General features: G+C 31.1%; 1 protein-coding gene across 6 annotated transcripts in view; it reads left to right on the top strand.

Annotated features, from left to right (window-relative positions):
* Positions 1 to 14,337, top strand: part of LOC123702927 (sodium/bile acid cotransporter-like) — a 49,060-nt gene that overhangs the window by 3,437 nt on the left and 31,286 nt on the right. For 3 of the 6 annotated variants that reach the window (XM_045650778.1, XM_045650779.1, XM_045650783.1), the window contains exon 1: positions 12,701 to 12,875. The exons of 2 other annotated variants lie outside the window; for them this stretch is intronic. In XM_045650778.1, the coding sequence (XP_045506734.1) occupies position 12,875 (1 nt within the window). In that variant the 5' untranslated portion in view covers positions 12,701 to 12,874. Of the gene's footprint in view, positions 1 to 8,046; positions 8,184 to 12,700; positions 12,876 to 14,337 lie in introns of those variants that run through there. One more of the 6 variants, XM_045650782.1, reaches the window with a different exon arrangement.

Below are 14,337 nucleotides of genomic sequence, written 5' to 3' on the forward strand. Positions count from 1 at the left end.
CGACAACATGACATCCGCGCAAACGAAGTCGTGGGGAAAGCTAGTTATTCTATGTTTTAACACGCACATAGGTATCTATAAAGAGCAATGTTCTACACAATTACAATCTTTGTGTGTGTTGATTGAACGAAGCAATCACATAGGTATTAGGTACAATCTTCCCATTCATATGATATAATTATTATGTGGTTTGTAAACTGTGTATGTACTGTAAACACACACACACACATATTATGCAAATAATACGAGAAGTTGCATTTATGAAGTCAAACTTGTTTTAAAGTTGATAAATAAATATTATAATTTATGGAAACTGTACAATGAAAATAAAACACGTGTATATATTTTTAAGTTCGTTTGTTGCGAGTTTATCGGTGTAAAACTGAAAATTCGTTATTAATAAGTTGCAGTTTTCCGCGAATCCGTCCACATTAGCAGAAGAATTATAGTGCATTGACTATAGATATAGGCAAAAAATATATAGGTTTTAGATAGTAACAAATCTTTAGTAACATATTATTTTTGTCATGACTACGACCCAAAAGGTCGAGCCTAGGATCATAAACAATGAGCTATTCTAGAAGTTAGATCAAGTTAGATTCAAATATTGAAATGATCATATCGACTTGACAGTTGACACCAATGATCTTACGTCAGTCTATTTACAATTTTAAAACGTCATATCGTATAGAAAATTTGAAAGCCAAATAAGGCAAATTGACATTCAAACATACACGCGTCGCAAACGCACGCTCGAAGTTTTAAAACTTGCTATATAAAAATTTAATTTCGATCTATATTTGTGATTATATAAATAAATACTTATTTCACTTCGTTACGGCTGTATGCATGAACGGCTATACTGATTTAACAATTACCTATATTCGCTATTTTGTTTCCTTATGAAATTTTCATCTCTACACTGTTAGGTATCTGCTCGGGTTATACAAGCTTATTTAGTTTTTTACTCTATAATCTATATACATATATAAAGTTTATTTATTGTACTTGCCAATATAAAGTCATCAATATAAATAATTCTAAGTACCTACACGTTTTATAAAAACAAATAAAAAATAAAAATATAAGTACTAAATTCCACTTAAATCTGGTAGTTGGTACTACGATAGAAAATTATTGTTCATTTCTTATTCGCAGTAAAGTTTTAATAGATATTCATGAATCTACTTAAATATGGTAATGATCTTATTTGCATAAGTAGTAATAAATTAACGTATTATCAACTAATTATATCACTAACAGACACTCCATGTCTAAAACTTATACAAATATAGAAGAAAATTCGATCATACGACGGAATCCGAACCCACATCTTCCTTGCAATGGCATCGCCAATCCAAGATCCCATCCGAGCAACCTAATTTTTAATTTGTAATTTATTAATTATAAGTAATAAGACGTAGGTACAGTCAGAAGCATAAATATATTACTATTTGCAGATTAGCAAAAATATCTGTCACAAGAACGAGTTCAATAAAATCTGTCTGCCCGTATACAGCAAAAATATCTGACATTAGTAGGCAGCATAATAAAGTGGCATCAAAATTATGTGACGAAAATGTACAGCAAATAATTGTGATAACCTCACACAGCATAAATATGTGACGTCACCTAGGAGGCAATAATATCTGACACTATTTTATATATCTATATTTCGATGTGATTCCTCATATAAACCATAAATATGTGACATCAACTAGGTGGCAATAATATGCCGGGCGGTGGAACGGGGAATGTAATCCATCGTCCGGTGCGGTGAGGCGACTTGAGACGTGTTCCGCTCATGCCGCCAACGGGAGGGAAGAGCAGGCAAACCTCCTTTCCTGTTCTTGGCTTGCGCCTGGCCTGGAGATGGGCTGCCGCCGAGGGGGTCGCGGAAGAATTCTAACAAATACCCGCGGCCCCATCATTAAAGCGGCTCGACGGAACACAGTGGGGTTTTAGTCGGTAAGAATCCGACATAACCCACGGCTCCTTCCCCGGGGGCCGTGGGTATCTTTGGAAGATTTCCCCACTATTAAAAAAAGGTGGCAATAATATCAATATTATCTGACACAATTTTATATTTCTGCATTTTTCATCGATTCCTCACAAAAAGCATAAATGTGTGACATCGTCTAGGTGGCATTAATATCTGACACAATTTTATATTTTTGCATTTTGCATTGATTCCACACAAAAATCATAAATATGTGACATCAACTAGGACGCAATAATATCTGACAAAAAACTAGGAGGCAATTAATATCTGACAAAATTTCATATTTAAGTATTTTGCATTGATTCCTCACAAAAAGCATAAATATTTGACATCAACTAGGAAGCAATATTAACTGACATCAACTAGGAGGCAATAATATCTGACGCAATTTCATATTTCTGTATTTTGCATTGGTTCCTCACAAAAAGCATAAATATTTGACATCAACTAGAAAGCAATAATATCTGACATCAGCTAGGAGGCAATAATATCTGACACAATTTCATATTTCTGTATTTTGCATTGATTCCTTACAAAGAGCATAAATATGTGACATCAACTAGGTTGCAATAATATCTGGCGTCCATGACATGTTTGATATATTATAACATAGAGCGCCGGTATATGTCTAACGCGATCATTGAATGACGACATTCAATTGAATGACTAGGCCGAACGTTGATTTTGCAACCGTCACTCAACGTCCAACTAGTTAGCGGATTATAACATAGCCTAAGGGCTATGTTATAATCCGGATGTAAGGCTCGGCATATTGTTGAACTAGCTTCCGCCCGCGACTCCGTCCGCGCGGATGTCGGTCTTCGCGTGGATGGTTTATTTCTCCATTTTGAGTAACTCTGACAATGACATCTTATAAATATCTATTGGACCCAAATACGGGTAGGCCTATAATAATACGCAACGTGTGTTCGCGGTTCTACAGAACAACGTCTATGGATAAAACTGAAAAATTAAGATTAATTTTTTCTGCGTATTTTTCCAGGATAAAAAGTATCCTATTTTACGCCCAGGATAATAAGGTATAGATAATTATACCAAGTTTCATCGAAATCGAACCGTTAGTTTTCACGTGATGCCTGAACATACAGACAGACAGACAGACAGACAGACAAAAATTTTTTTAATTACATATTTGGGTTTGGTATCGATCCAGTAACACCCCCTGCTATTTATTTTTTCAATATTTTCAAGGTACAGAATTGACCCTTCTACAGATTTATTATATTATGTATGGATAGATGACTATTGCGTTCATTGAAAAACAAAAGTTGCTGAGAATTTACACTATCCGCAAGAAGACGGTTGCGAGCAGCGCTGGCGCCTATTTCTGTGTATTTAATAATTATATCGAAATCAACCACACCACCATATCCAGACCAACGACTACTGTGCTAAATGACGTTTAGAAATTGACGAGTTGTCCTTTAGTCATTAAATAAATGTCGCCATGAATGAAATGAACGCGCCAGTCATTCAATCAAATAGCACATTCTACCAGATGACTGCGACATAGGTATATAATTATTATGTCAAAAGCCGCTAACGTCAAACAAAACAAAATAAATTCGAAATGTGACATGCTAGCCGCGGATAGATCATAGAAAATATATCACTTAGTGAATATTTCAATTTAATCGTGATATAATATTATGATATATCTAGACATAAATGTAGTATGCATACAATAAATAACGTAAATAATATTTATTTGTTTTGTAAATTTTAAATTCAACTGAAAATATAATCGTGTCAGATATTATTGCCTCCTAGGCGACGTCACATATTTATGCTGTGAGAGGTTATCACAATTATTTGCTGTACATTTTCGTCACATAATTTTGATGCCACTTTATTATGCTGCCTACTAATGTCAGATATTTATGCTGTATACGGGCAGACAGATATTATTGAATTTGTTCTAGTGACAGATATTTTTGCACATCGCCCCCTAGGCATATATTATTGCTCGTGACTGTACTTATTTATTGACTTGGAATCCAATACCTTAAGAAAAATCACAAAGTTTCGAAAGAAGAGTGAGAATTCACAAGCTTGATGTCGCGCTCACAGATTAGCTGAAGCCTGAAAGTAGTATTTATTATGATTATCTGTATGCATAAATTAAACTCCGGTTAACGACACCAATTATTACACAATTCTGCTTGAACCTGTTCTTTATCATGTACCTGTTTGATTTCGGAAAGAATCACTTTTGAAACATCGACAAAAAATAATGTCAGGACCAAATATTAATGAGTTCGAACAACTGCGTACTCGAAAGTTACGGAGAAAATAGTTCTAGATGAAACTGGAGCCTTGTTATATTAATTACGTTCGAAAACGCAATTAACACTCAAAGATTGCGCTTATCATGATATATTTATTCAATAAATCACAATTGCAATTGTAATATTGACTGTGAAGTCGAATATTTCTAGACGAGCCTAGAGGCTTGATAGCGCATGATTGATCGCACGTACGTGGGGTGCGCGTATGTGTGCGTATTGTTGCGTGTACGCATGTGTGTGTGTGTGCGTACGTACAGGTTCCCTCTCTCGATGTATCGTATATACTGCCATGTTCTAGAATAGTCCAGTCTCCAAACTTGTATAAGTGCGTACAGGCACAGTTGGTACAGGTTTCCTCTCTCGATGTATCGTATGTACTACGATGTTCTAGAATAGTCCAGTCTCCAGACTTGTATTAGATAAACTGAATTGTTAACTGCCTTATAGTGTGCTTATAGGCAGTCTTGTTATTTCATGTGAAATACGAATATGTAGGAGTATTTAAACTCTGTTAACTTCGTATTATGTAGACGTACTCTTTTAGTATCGAATTATGTCTTTTTTACGTGCAGTAAAATAATGAAATAAGTTTCATGAATTAATTTATACGAACAATTGTACTTTTTTTTCACTCTCACAAAGAAAAAATACGTGAAAACTGGTTCCACGCTAAAAACATGGTTCATATGAGTACTGTTTGTATTTCTTATAAATTCTTACAGTTATGTTTTTATAAAATTTATGGACTTGTGAATACGTATATGTTAAAATATAAGTATTAAGAAAAAAAATGATAAATATGCTTAGATTGTATTTGTATTCCACTTTGTACCTACCTAGTTATAGGTACATTTCATTATACTTACAAAGTAAAAATATTATGATGGAATATGTATCAACTACGGTTATAAACCAGCTAGTAATATAAGATTGTAATGTACACTGCACGTCAAATCTGTAATCATTGAAATACATACTTAATTTTTCATCTGCAATCGGGTAAAATAATTAGAGCGACTCAAAAGGCTAATAATTATATAATAAATAGTTTGACAATTATTTTTCTTTATTTTGAAAACAAGTCCAGATGCAGATTTCCTATAATAGGTCCTATACTCTACTAGCTTACCGCCCGCGGCTTCGCCCGCTTTGTCTAAAACCTAATAAATTATATACTAAAACCTTCCTTGAATCACTCTATCTATTAAAAAAACCACATAAAAATCCGTTGCGTAGTTTTAAAGATTTAAGCATACAAAGGGACATAGGGACCATAGATAATACTGTATATACCTATAAGAAATAGGGACAGAGATAGCGACTTTGTTTTATACTATGTAGGTACATAGTATAAATTATGATTTATGAGGATACTCTATTGGACAATCCTTGGAATAAATTGTTTGCACGTCCTGTTCTGGAATATATTGTAATATTCTTTGATTGGCCGACTTAATTTTAGTGCAACGTTTTGTTAGGTAAAGGAGAATGACCACGGGTGGTATCGGTAAAATTTGAGTTGTGCCACGTATTCGTGATATTGCTAATTCCTATTTGTATTTATAATGATCATATGTATCACTATTAAGTCTTAATTATACCGGATAAATTGAAATAATATTAAAAGTTTGTGTTTTGAAACATGTATGACCACGTATGGAATCGGTAAAATAGGTACTAATTGTGTCACGTGTTCGTGATATTGTTAATTCCTATTTGTATTTATAATGATCATATTTATCACTATTAAGTCGTAATTATACCAAATAAATAGAAATAAAAGTAAAAGTTTTTGTTTTGACACATATATCTATCTCTCTTGCAAGCGTCCTGCGTCTTATGTCATAGTTTCTATTTGAAATGAATCTTGAATGAATGTGTTCGACACAATGTTCGACGTAATTTATTTTGAAATAGGTAATGTTTATTACGATTTACTTTTCACATTTGTCTTGTAAATTAAAATATTACCTATGTAATAAATGTAAAACTTAACGTTCATCGTTAGTTTAAACTAGGTAGATAAAGTATTTTTTTGAAGTGTTGAATAAAACTATTGTTTTATTTTTATTGTCGCGAACTGCGGCTTATTTATATAAAAACGTAGTTAAAGTAGTCATCAAGCTTTAAATTGAGCTATATTTCATCTTGACACAATAAGTTTGATTGCGATACCAAGTGCCATAGTCACTTGGGCAATCTCCTTTGAATACCGGTTTTTTTACTATATTTTAAAACTGCAAGTCATTATTTGATGTTTTGATTTATGTGTGTAGAACAAATTATGATGTCAGTGCGCAGAAAAATTTGACTCATAAGTTAAGAATGCAAAAATAATTGAAATTTTGAATTTTGAATACAAATAGATACTACACAAGTGCACAATACACAAATTCTAGTATTAGTAGACTTGTGAATCAATAAGCTATAAAATTAACTTTTGTCATTAGCAAAAGGTTTTATGTACTTTTACAAAACTTACGTTGAATTGAAACAACTTACAGAAGAAACTTGTTTGTTTCTGCAAAATGTTGATGTTGAGAAAGCGAGGTAATACAACCAGTTTATACTGGTTTAGTGGTTTATTAGGTACGTAGAGTAAGTATGTACTATAGTAGTACTAGTAGTACTAGTTTGATACTTATGCAATTTTATATGCCTATCAGAAGCTTTCTTTTTGGAATAGACTTAAATCATAATTACGCGATTTATTGTGATTAAAAATAACAATCTATGTTTGTTGACCCTTCTATTTGTTTCAAGTAAATTACATATAGCGTAAAAAACATACCTACTTCCTACGAGATAAAAGCATCGTAATTTTTGAGAAGATAGTTTTATAAAAGGAAATGGTTGACCTATTTATATATTATAGTTACTTAAAAGTAAAACTAATATCACACACAATTCCTTCGAACCGTTATTTTTTCTTTCCGTAGGTATATTATCATTGGTAATTCAAAGTTATCATTATTCATTAACGTTTACGTGACTTTTTTGTGTAACATTCTTTATATTATTACTTAGAATGTTTACTTACTTATTTTATTTTTTTACTATGTTGTTCTGAATCTAATATTCAACTAAACTTCGGTCTTATCGCTAACATTTAAAAACCGTTTAAAGCTGGTATTTAATAATGAACCCGTATAACCTTCACGCTTAACTGAGGTTCAGAAATAATAGTTGACCGCACTAGAAACCTTATAAGTTATAAGGCTAGTTAATCTTCATTCTTCATTGATATACGAAAGTTAATATGTACGATCCGGCTTAGTGGTTTAGCTGTTAAGTATTTATCGATAAATTTATTTCTCATAGGGATCTGTAGCCTCTTTATTTTGGCTCTGTGTAGGAAAGTTAACAGAAGTTAAAGTCCACAAGTAGTCGAAAATTTACAAAAAAAAGTCTTCGTCGAGAACCACGGTAGTATTTAGGTTCATCCCGAACATACAGACAGACGCGGCGGGAATTTAGTTTTAGTAATATTATGATAGTATAAAATGTACGTACCGTAAAAAAGTCAATTTACTAATCCCAAATATCGATGTTCCTCTTCAGTATTTCGCGTGATATATCCCTCTAGAAAAATCGTATACGATTATTATTGTAATGTAGATTCACGAATAAATTAAATTCATTAAATAATTTACCTTGTTCGCTGAATACGTAATCAAATGCGTCAATACAATTCAAATAATCGAGTTGTTTAGGGTTTTTACTATTAGTTATTGTATACTGCAACGAAGTGAACGGTTTTGCAGGAAATTTTTTATTCCGTTACAAGTTAAAAGTGAAGTGATAGTGATTATATTATATTGGCTTGTTTGTAAGTTCGTTGGTTGAAAGGATTTTTTGATATTAAAACGCAGGTAAGTTAAATTACGTACGGTCTACTTACCTTTATTTTATTTCATTAACATTGTTGGTAATTCATGATTCACAGTCGCATGTTATCAAGAATAAAAATTGAGTATTATTATGTGAATATTAATTACGAATGTTTATAGTCAATGCACTTTTTGTTTACTTAAAAAATAAAGTAACCTGAATGATTGTGCAATTTTCACTCAAGTATTTATCTTTAAACATATTTGTTATAAATAAATTTAACGTGACTTAATTATTATTATAATATTACATATTTTGTATGTACCGAAACGAATAGTCATGATTTGTTTGTAATAATTAGTTATGTAAAGGACATCTTCTTATGTATGTAGTCTGTACTCTGTACAGCATCAACTTTTGTGCCTTGTCATGTCTTTGTTCTAAATGTTACATTCCCAACATTATCACAGAATCAGTTGACTCTACGGTAGGTATGTGTTTAAACCTTTAGTTTCTGTGATCTATGGTTTAAACTTATAAGATCCTCCGTATGGTATACCTACCTTCGTATAGTTATGTAACTATTTTGTGATTATGAACTAGAACAATCCGGTGGACGATATTCGACCTTCTCAATCTAACTCTCACTTTCGTTCCACTGTACATAATAGTATTACGGATTACCACAGATAATATAATACTGTACTAGGTAGTAGTATTACGATGATACATTCGAAAAATCTACTTTGTAATATGAGTAACTATACGGTCTATATATTTATGTACTGCGATACGTGTATGAAATCTCTAAAGGTTATGAAAAAACTACAACCTTCTTATATATTGATAAAAAGTGTAAATATACCGACCTTCATCCAAATAAATGATGATAACTTCCCGCTAATGTGTTTACTGTTTACTCTTTAATTAGTGTAGTGTACGCAAACGGATAAAAGATGGCGCTAGTTCCTAATAGATATGAACATTATGTAACAAAGCCTTAGGCTTTACGACTCTATTACAAATATTTGCACGCACGAATGGTAGTAACTACTGATGAGTTTGAGTATAATAATTAAACTTGAAGAGTGACATTGACTGGGCTTTTTTCAATGAATGACTAAACGAAATAGGTATGTATAGGTAAGTGTGGGTATTTATATGTATTTGCGGTAAATCTTCAAGTCAAGTTTCAGAAAAAAGGACAAGTTCTTATGACTAAAGAACACTAACACTGAAAACAAAGTGCAGGAACGAATACATTAAAGTTACAATAACAGAACACTACCTACTCATGGGCATACAAAAAACTAGTAACAATATTAATTTTTGTATTCGTTTCCGTATTATATGTATTATGCATTTTTTTTATAAGACAAAAAAACTTAATAAAAATTAGTACCTACCTACATATTAATATGTAATTTGAATAATTTATGTGCAATATAATATGTAGTGTATCTAGTTGATTTTTTTTGTCATTAGTCAAATTGGTAGGCGAGTGAAGAGGTTTTTGCATTTAAATATGTAGGTACCTACTCTTAAAAATGACTAAGATATATAAAAAATCAATCAGTTATTTTTATAATAATTCTAATCAGATATCATTTTGTTCAGAGAAATAAAGTACACATATCTCGGGACTGTTTTTTTCGTTCGCACGTACTTTAACTGAAGGACGGTTTCCTTCTAAACGAGATTACTTTCAATTCTAATATTATCAGCCGTCATATAAAAATGCTGACTTGCAGGATGTCAGTTTATCGTGAATGCCTTGTATAAAGCTCACGGGTTAAAACCAGTCAATTTTAAAACATAATAAATAATAAAACAGCAAAGTTGTGTGGCAACTGCATGCAGTTATCATGATAAGTCTGAATAACCAGTCGAATGGCTTTATTTCAGAATATTTTGTTAAATCCATTCTGCGTAGATACTTAATTAATATGTTGTATTATTTAATTAATGTATGGATAGCCTTCTAATAAAATAATAAATAGATTATGAGTTATTTCAAAACGAAAGAGGTTATTTTATTCTTACAAAAATATTATTTAATAATAACGGTATAATAATGGTCAGATATAAACTGTATAAATTAACAATAACGATAAAAAAGTCGCAACTTAAACCAGGCCAACCGGGGCTATTTAATTGCCTAGGTATTTTAGTCCGAGGGTTTATACTTTATAGTAAAGCTGGTTTTGCACTGTCGAGTAAAAAACTGTCTCCAAGAAATTTTAGTTAGTCGGAACTCGAAAGAAAATGATAATATGCGAGTTTAGAAAGCTTAAAAGATATTTTTTTTATTTCCATCTTCGATCTATTTTTTTATATCCCAATAATCTTGGTATACATAACATACCTATGTCATGCAGATTCCAGGGAAGTAATAGAACAGCAACAATGTTAGTATATAATGTATACTGTATAATGTAGTTCACTTTATCGTATATACCACACTTTAAATTCTATAAGCTACAATTGCATTTTATAACCGTAAAATGTCACAATATGTGGTATTTGTATATTAATTGAAACACGAGCATTTACGGCGTCTATAAATGCGACATTATAAAACAATAATTGCATAAATATACATTCATCAGTAATTTTATAATCATTTATTATATTACTAATAATAGCACGGCTGTAACTAAGTGACTTACAAGTTACAACTCAATGCTTATACAAACTATTTTTTGCACCTGCAATATGGATGTCAGTTTTGAATTCATGTACAGATTTAGACATGCACGAAGCGAATTAAGTATGCAATTTTTTGTCATCTATATACTTAAATTTTTTTCTTCTTTGTCATATTTATCTGTTGCGTCCTTTTGATCACGGCGTCAGCAGCTTTATATTCCTCGATAAATGCACTATCCTTAATTCAAGACAAAAAAAAAATACAAATCAAACCAGTAGTTCCGCATATTTAGCGTAGTTAGATTTATTTATATGTAGCAATGGCTTTGCTATTTAGATATATACGCTAAGAAACTTTTAAAATGGTCGCTAATATTATTAATATTCAAATCTCGTTCAAAACGGAGGGACGAACATAATTTTTCTTTTAGCAAAATGATTTTTGGTTTGAAATATAAATGCGAATTAATATTTTATAAGTGCATTAAATTTGTAAATGCCACGAGTCATAAGTACCTACGGTATTTAAATGATAAATACGATAGGTATATATCTATCTTAATATATGTATATAAATCTCGTGTCACAATGTTTGTCCTCAATGGACTCCTAAACCACTTAACCGATTGTAATAAAATTCGCACACCATGTGCAGTTCGATCCAACTTGAGAGATAGGATAGGTTTTATCCCGGAAATCCCTTGGGAACGGGAACTATGTCGATTTTTCTTTGAAAACGCGGGCGAAGCCGCGGGCGGAAAGCTAGTATTTAAAATGATACATTTATATTATTATTTTATATTGAAATTATAAATTAATGATCACATTATTCTATTAAATGTGAAATTTATTTATAAATCTAACTCTAACAATTTTGTTCTAAAAAACTCAATCAAAAATATTTCGTATTTTTTAAATTATTTTTCCTTGATGTTCTACTCGTATTGGTTGTATCGTGATGAAAAAAATAATTTTACATTCGGTGCCAGTAGTTTCTGATTAAGTGCGTTCAAATAAACCTACTTCACAATAGTAGTGGGATAAACGTGATAGTATGAATAAAAGCAATATTCCACGATATAAGTACCAGTACATACGAGGACGTACATTTTTCAATATCACATCACAAAAATACTGTAGGTTATTGAACACGTAATTAACAAATATTTAATTTTGTTTTAAATAAAAATACTTCATATTATTTGCAATATGACGTATTATCACTCGCTAAAATTATATGGAGAGTTTAATCATGTTTGAGACTATGTATAAACAAAGCTTTGTCGGCGAATGGTATATGATAATATATCTACATAATATATTTATATACAAAAGCTATTTATATTTCTCATTTGTATAATATTGCCAAGCTATAACCAATTAAGTTTATACCTATCTAATGAATGGTAGATTATTACCTACAAACATACAATATAATGTATAAAGGAGCGAGAAAGGAATGTTCTATTTACTTAATTCCATATGATGTGTAAGAAATATAATACTATGAAGATACTATATGTATATGAATATGACATAATCGAATTGATGAACCATCCAATAGCTATATCAAAAAATCATTTTAAAATGCACATAGCCCATAATATACATTTCCAAATAAGGAATATAATCTTTTTATGATATTAAAAATCAAAATAAATGGTCATGTACCTAATCGTTTCGTATCAATAGTTGTAAAACATAAGTCACAGTGGTCACAATAAAAGACGCGTTATCACACAATAAACGATATTATTCTCATTTCATCCGTAATTAATTATAACAATTGTCTCTTGTTATCAATAACTTTTAGATAGAGAGATGTGGATGTAGCTATTATCAGCCTTATTGACTTGGAATAAGGTTCATTCGATGTAGAGAGGGGGACCCTCCTCAAGGGTATATTAGCAAATTTTCTCGCATTTGCGGTCGGTTCGCGAAACAGTATATATGGCTGCCGGCTCTTTTATATAATAAATTAATTAATTTAATATACGAGTGTGTATAGCGGTGTTAAATAGTGTAAAAGTGAATTTTGTTTTGTGAAGGGATCTGTGCATGTTTTTATAGGATTTTTTTTGCAAGTACGTATTGTTGGTAATCTAATTTATTTTTGTGAGTGATTGAATTACCTACTGTTTTTTAAGGATATGTCCTGTTCGATTCTTACGAAGCATTTATTATTTTATTGAAACCACTTTGGAGTTATTAATTCATAGTTTAATTATTTTTTTTTTTTTTTTTTAATTCAATTTTTAAACACTTGAATTGCTTGAATATATTTTATATTTTATATTGAATATCTTTTTCAAATATATTTCAACACTTAACGTAATATGTGCGCCCAAAGGACTTTAAAAAATTTTTCACCAATATTTTACAAAGCTCATTAAGTTTATTAACTTACTTTTATGTATCGACGACAATTCAAAGCCTATAATTATTATTAGTTATTACTTATTACGTATTAGAAGACTTTGTTTATAGGCACATATTTATTAAATTTAATTAGTATAATGTTTAATAAGGTTTTATTGTTCTATTTATACATATATACGATTATACATATTACGTATATGATACATTATCACCACCTGTCTAGTTAAGTTTTATAAATAACTATGCAAAAACCAGTGTTATCATTGTAATTTAAATATAACAATTTTATCTATGGAGAGCTCTTCATCATAGACATTAAAGTTCTCCATAGCAGATAAGCTTTTCTATATACATGTACCTATAATAAATCTGTAGAAGGGTCAATTCTGTACATTGAAAATATTGAAAAAATAAATAGCAGGGGGTGTTACTGGATCGATACCAAACCCAAATATGTGATTAATTTTTTTTTCTGTCTGTCTGTCTGTCTCTGTCTGTATGTGAAGACATCACGTGAAAACTAACGGTTCGATTTCGATGAAACTTGGTATAATTATACCTTAGTATCCTGGGTGTAAAATAGGATACTTTTTATCCTGGAAAAATACGTAGAAAAAAAATTAATCTTAATTTTTCAGTTTCATCCATAGACGTTGTTCTGCAGAACCGCGAACACACGTTGCGTATTATTATAGGCCTAGCCGTATTTGGGTTCAATAGATATTTATAAGATGTCTTTGTTAGAGTTATTCAATGGAGAAATAAACCATCCACGCGAAGACCGACATCCGCGCGGACGGAGTCGCGGGCGGAAGCTAGTATTAAATAAGATAATTGCTTGCTGTCTATACCTACTGTTATTTTATATTTATATTGAATTTTTTAATTTTTACAATATGTACCTACAAATTTGAGGTATATATCATAATCAATACATATAATAAAATTCTAGAAAAGCGGTGTCTGTACAATGAAAATATGGAAAAAAAAATTAGCAGGTGTTATTACTAAATCGATCCCAAACCCAAAACTGTAGTTAAAAAAATTTTTGTCTGTTTGTCTGTTTGTCTGTTTGTCTGTTTGTCTGTATGTTCGTGCACGCTAATCTCAGAAACGGCTTATCCGATTTAGATGCGGTTTTCACTAATATATTGGAGTAATCTTCAT

The sequence above is a fragment of the Colias croceus genome, chromosome 24 (genome assembly GCF_905220415.1).
Source record: "Colias croceus chromosome 24, ilColCroc2.1".
Lineage (NCBI taxonomy): Eukaryota > Metazoa > Arthropoda > Insecta > Lepidoptera > Pieridae > Colias > Colias croceus.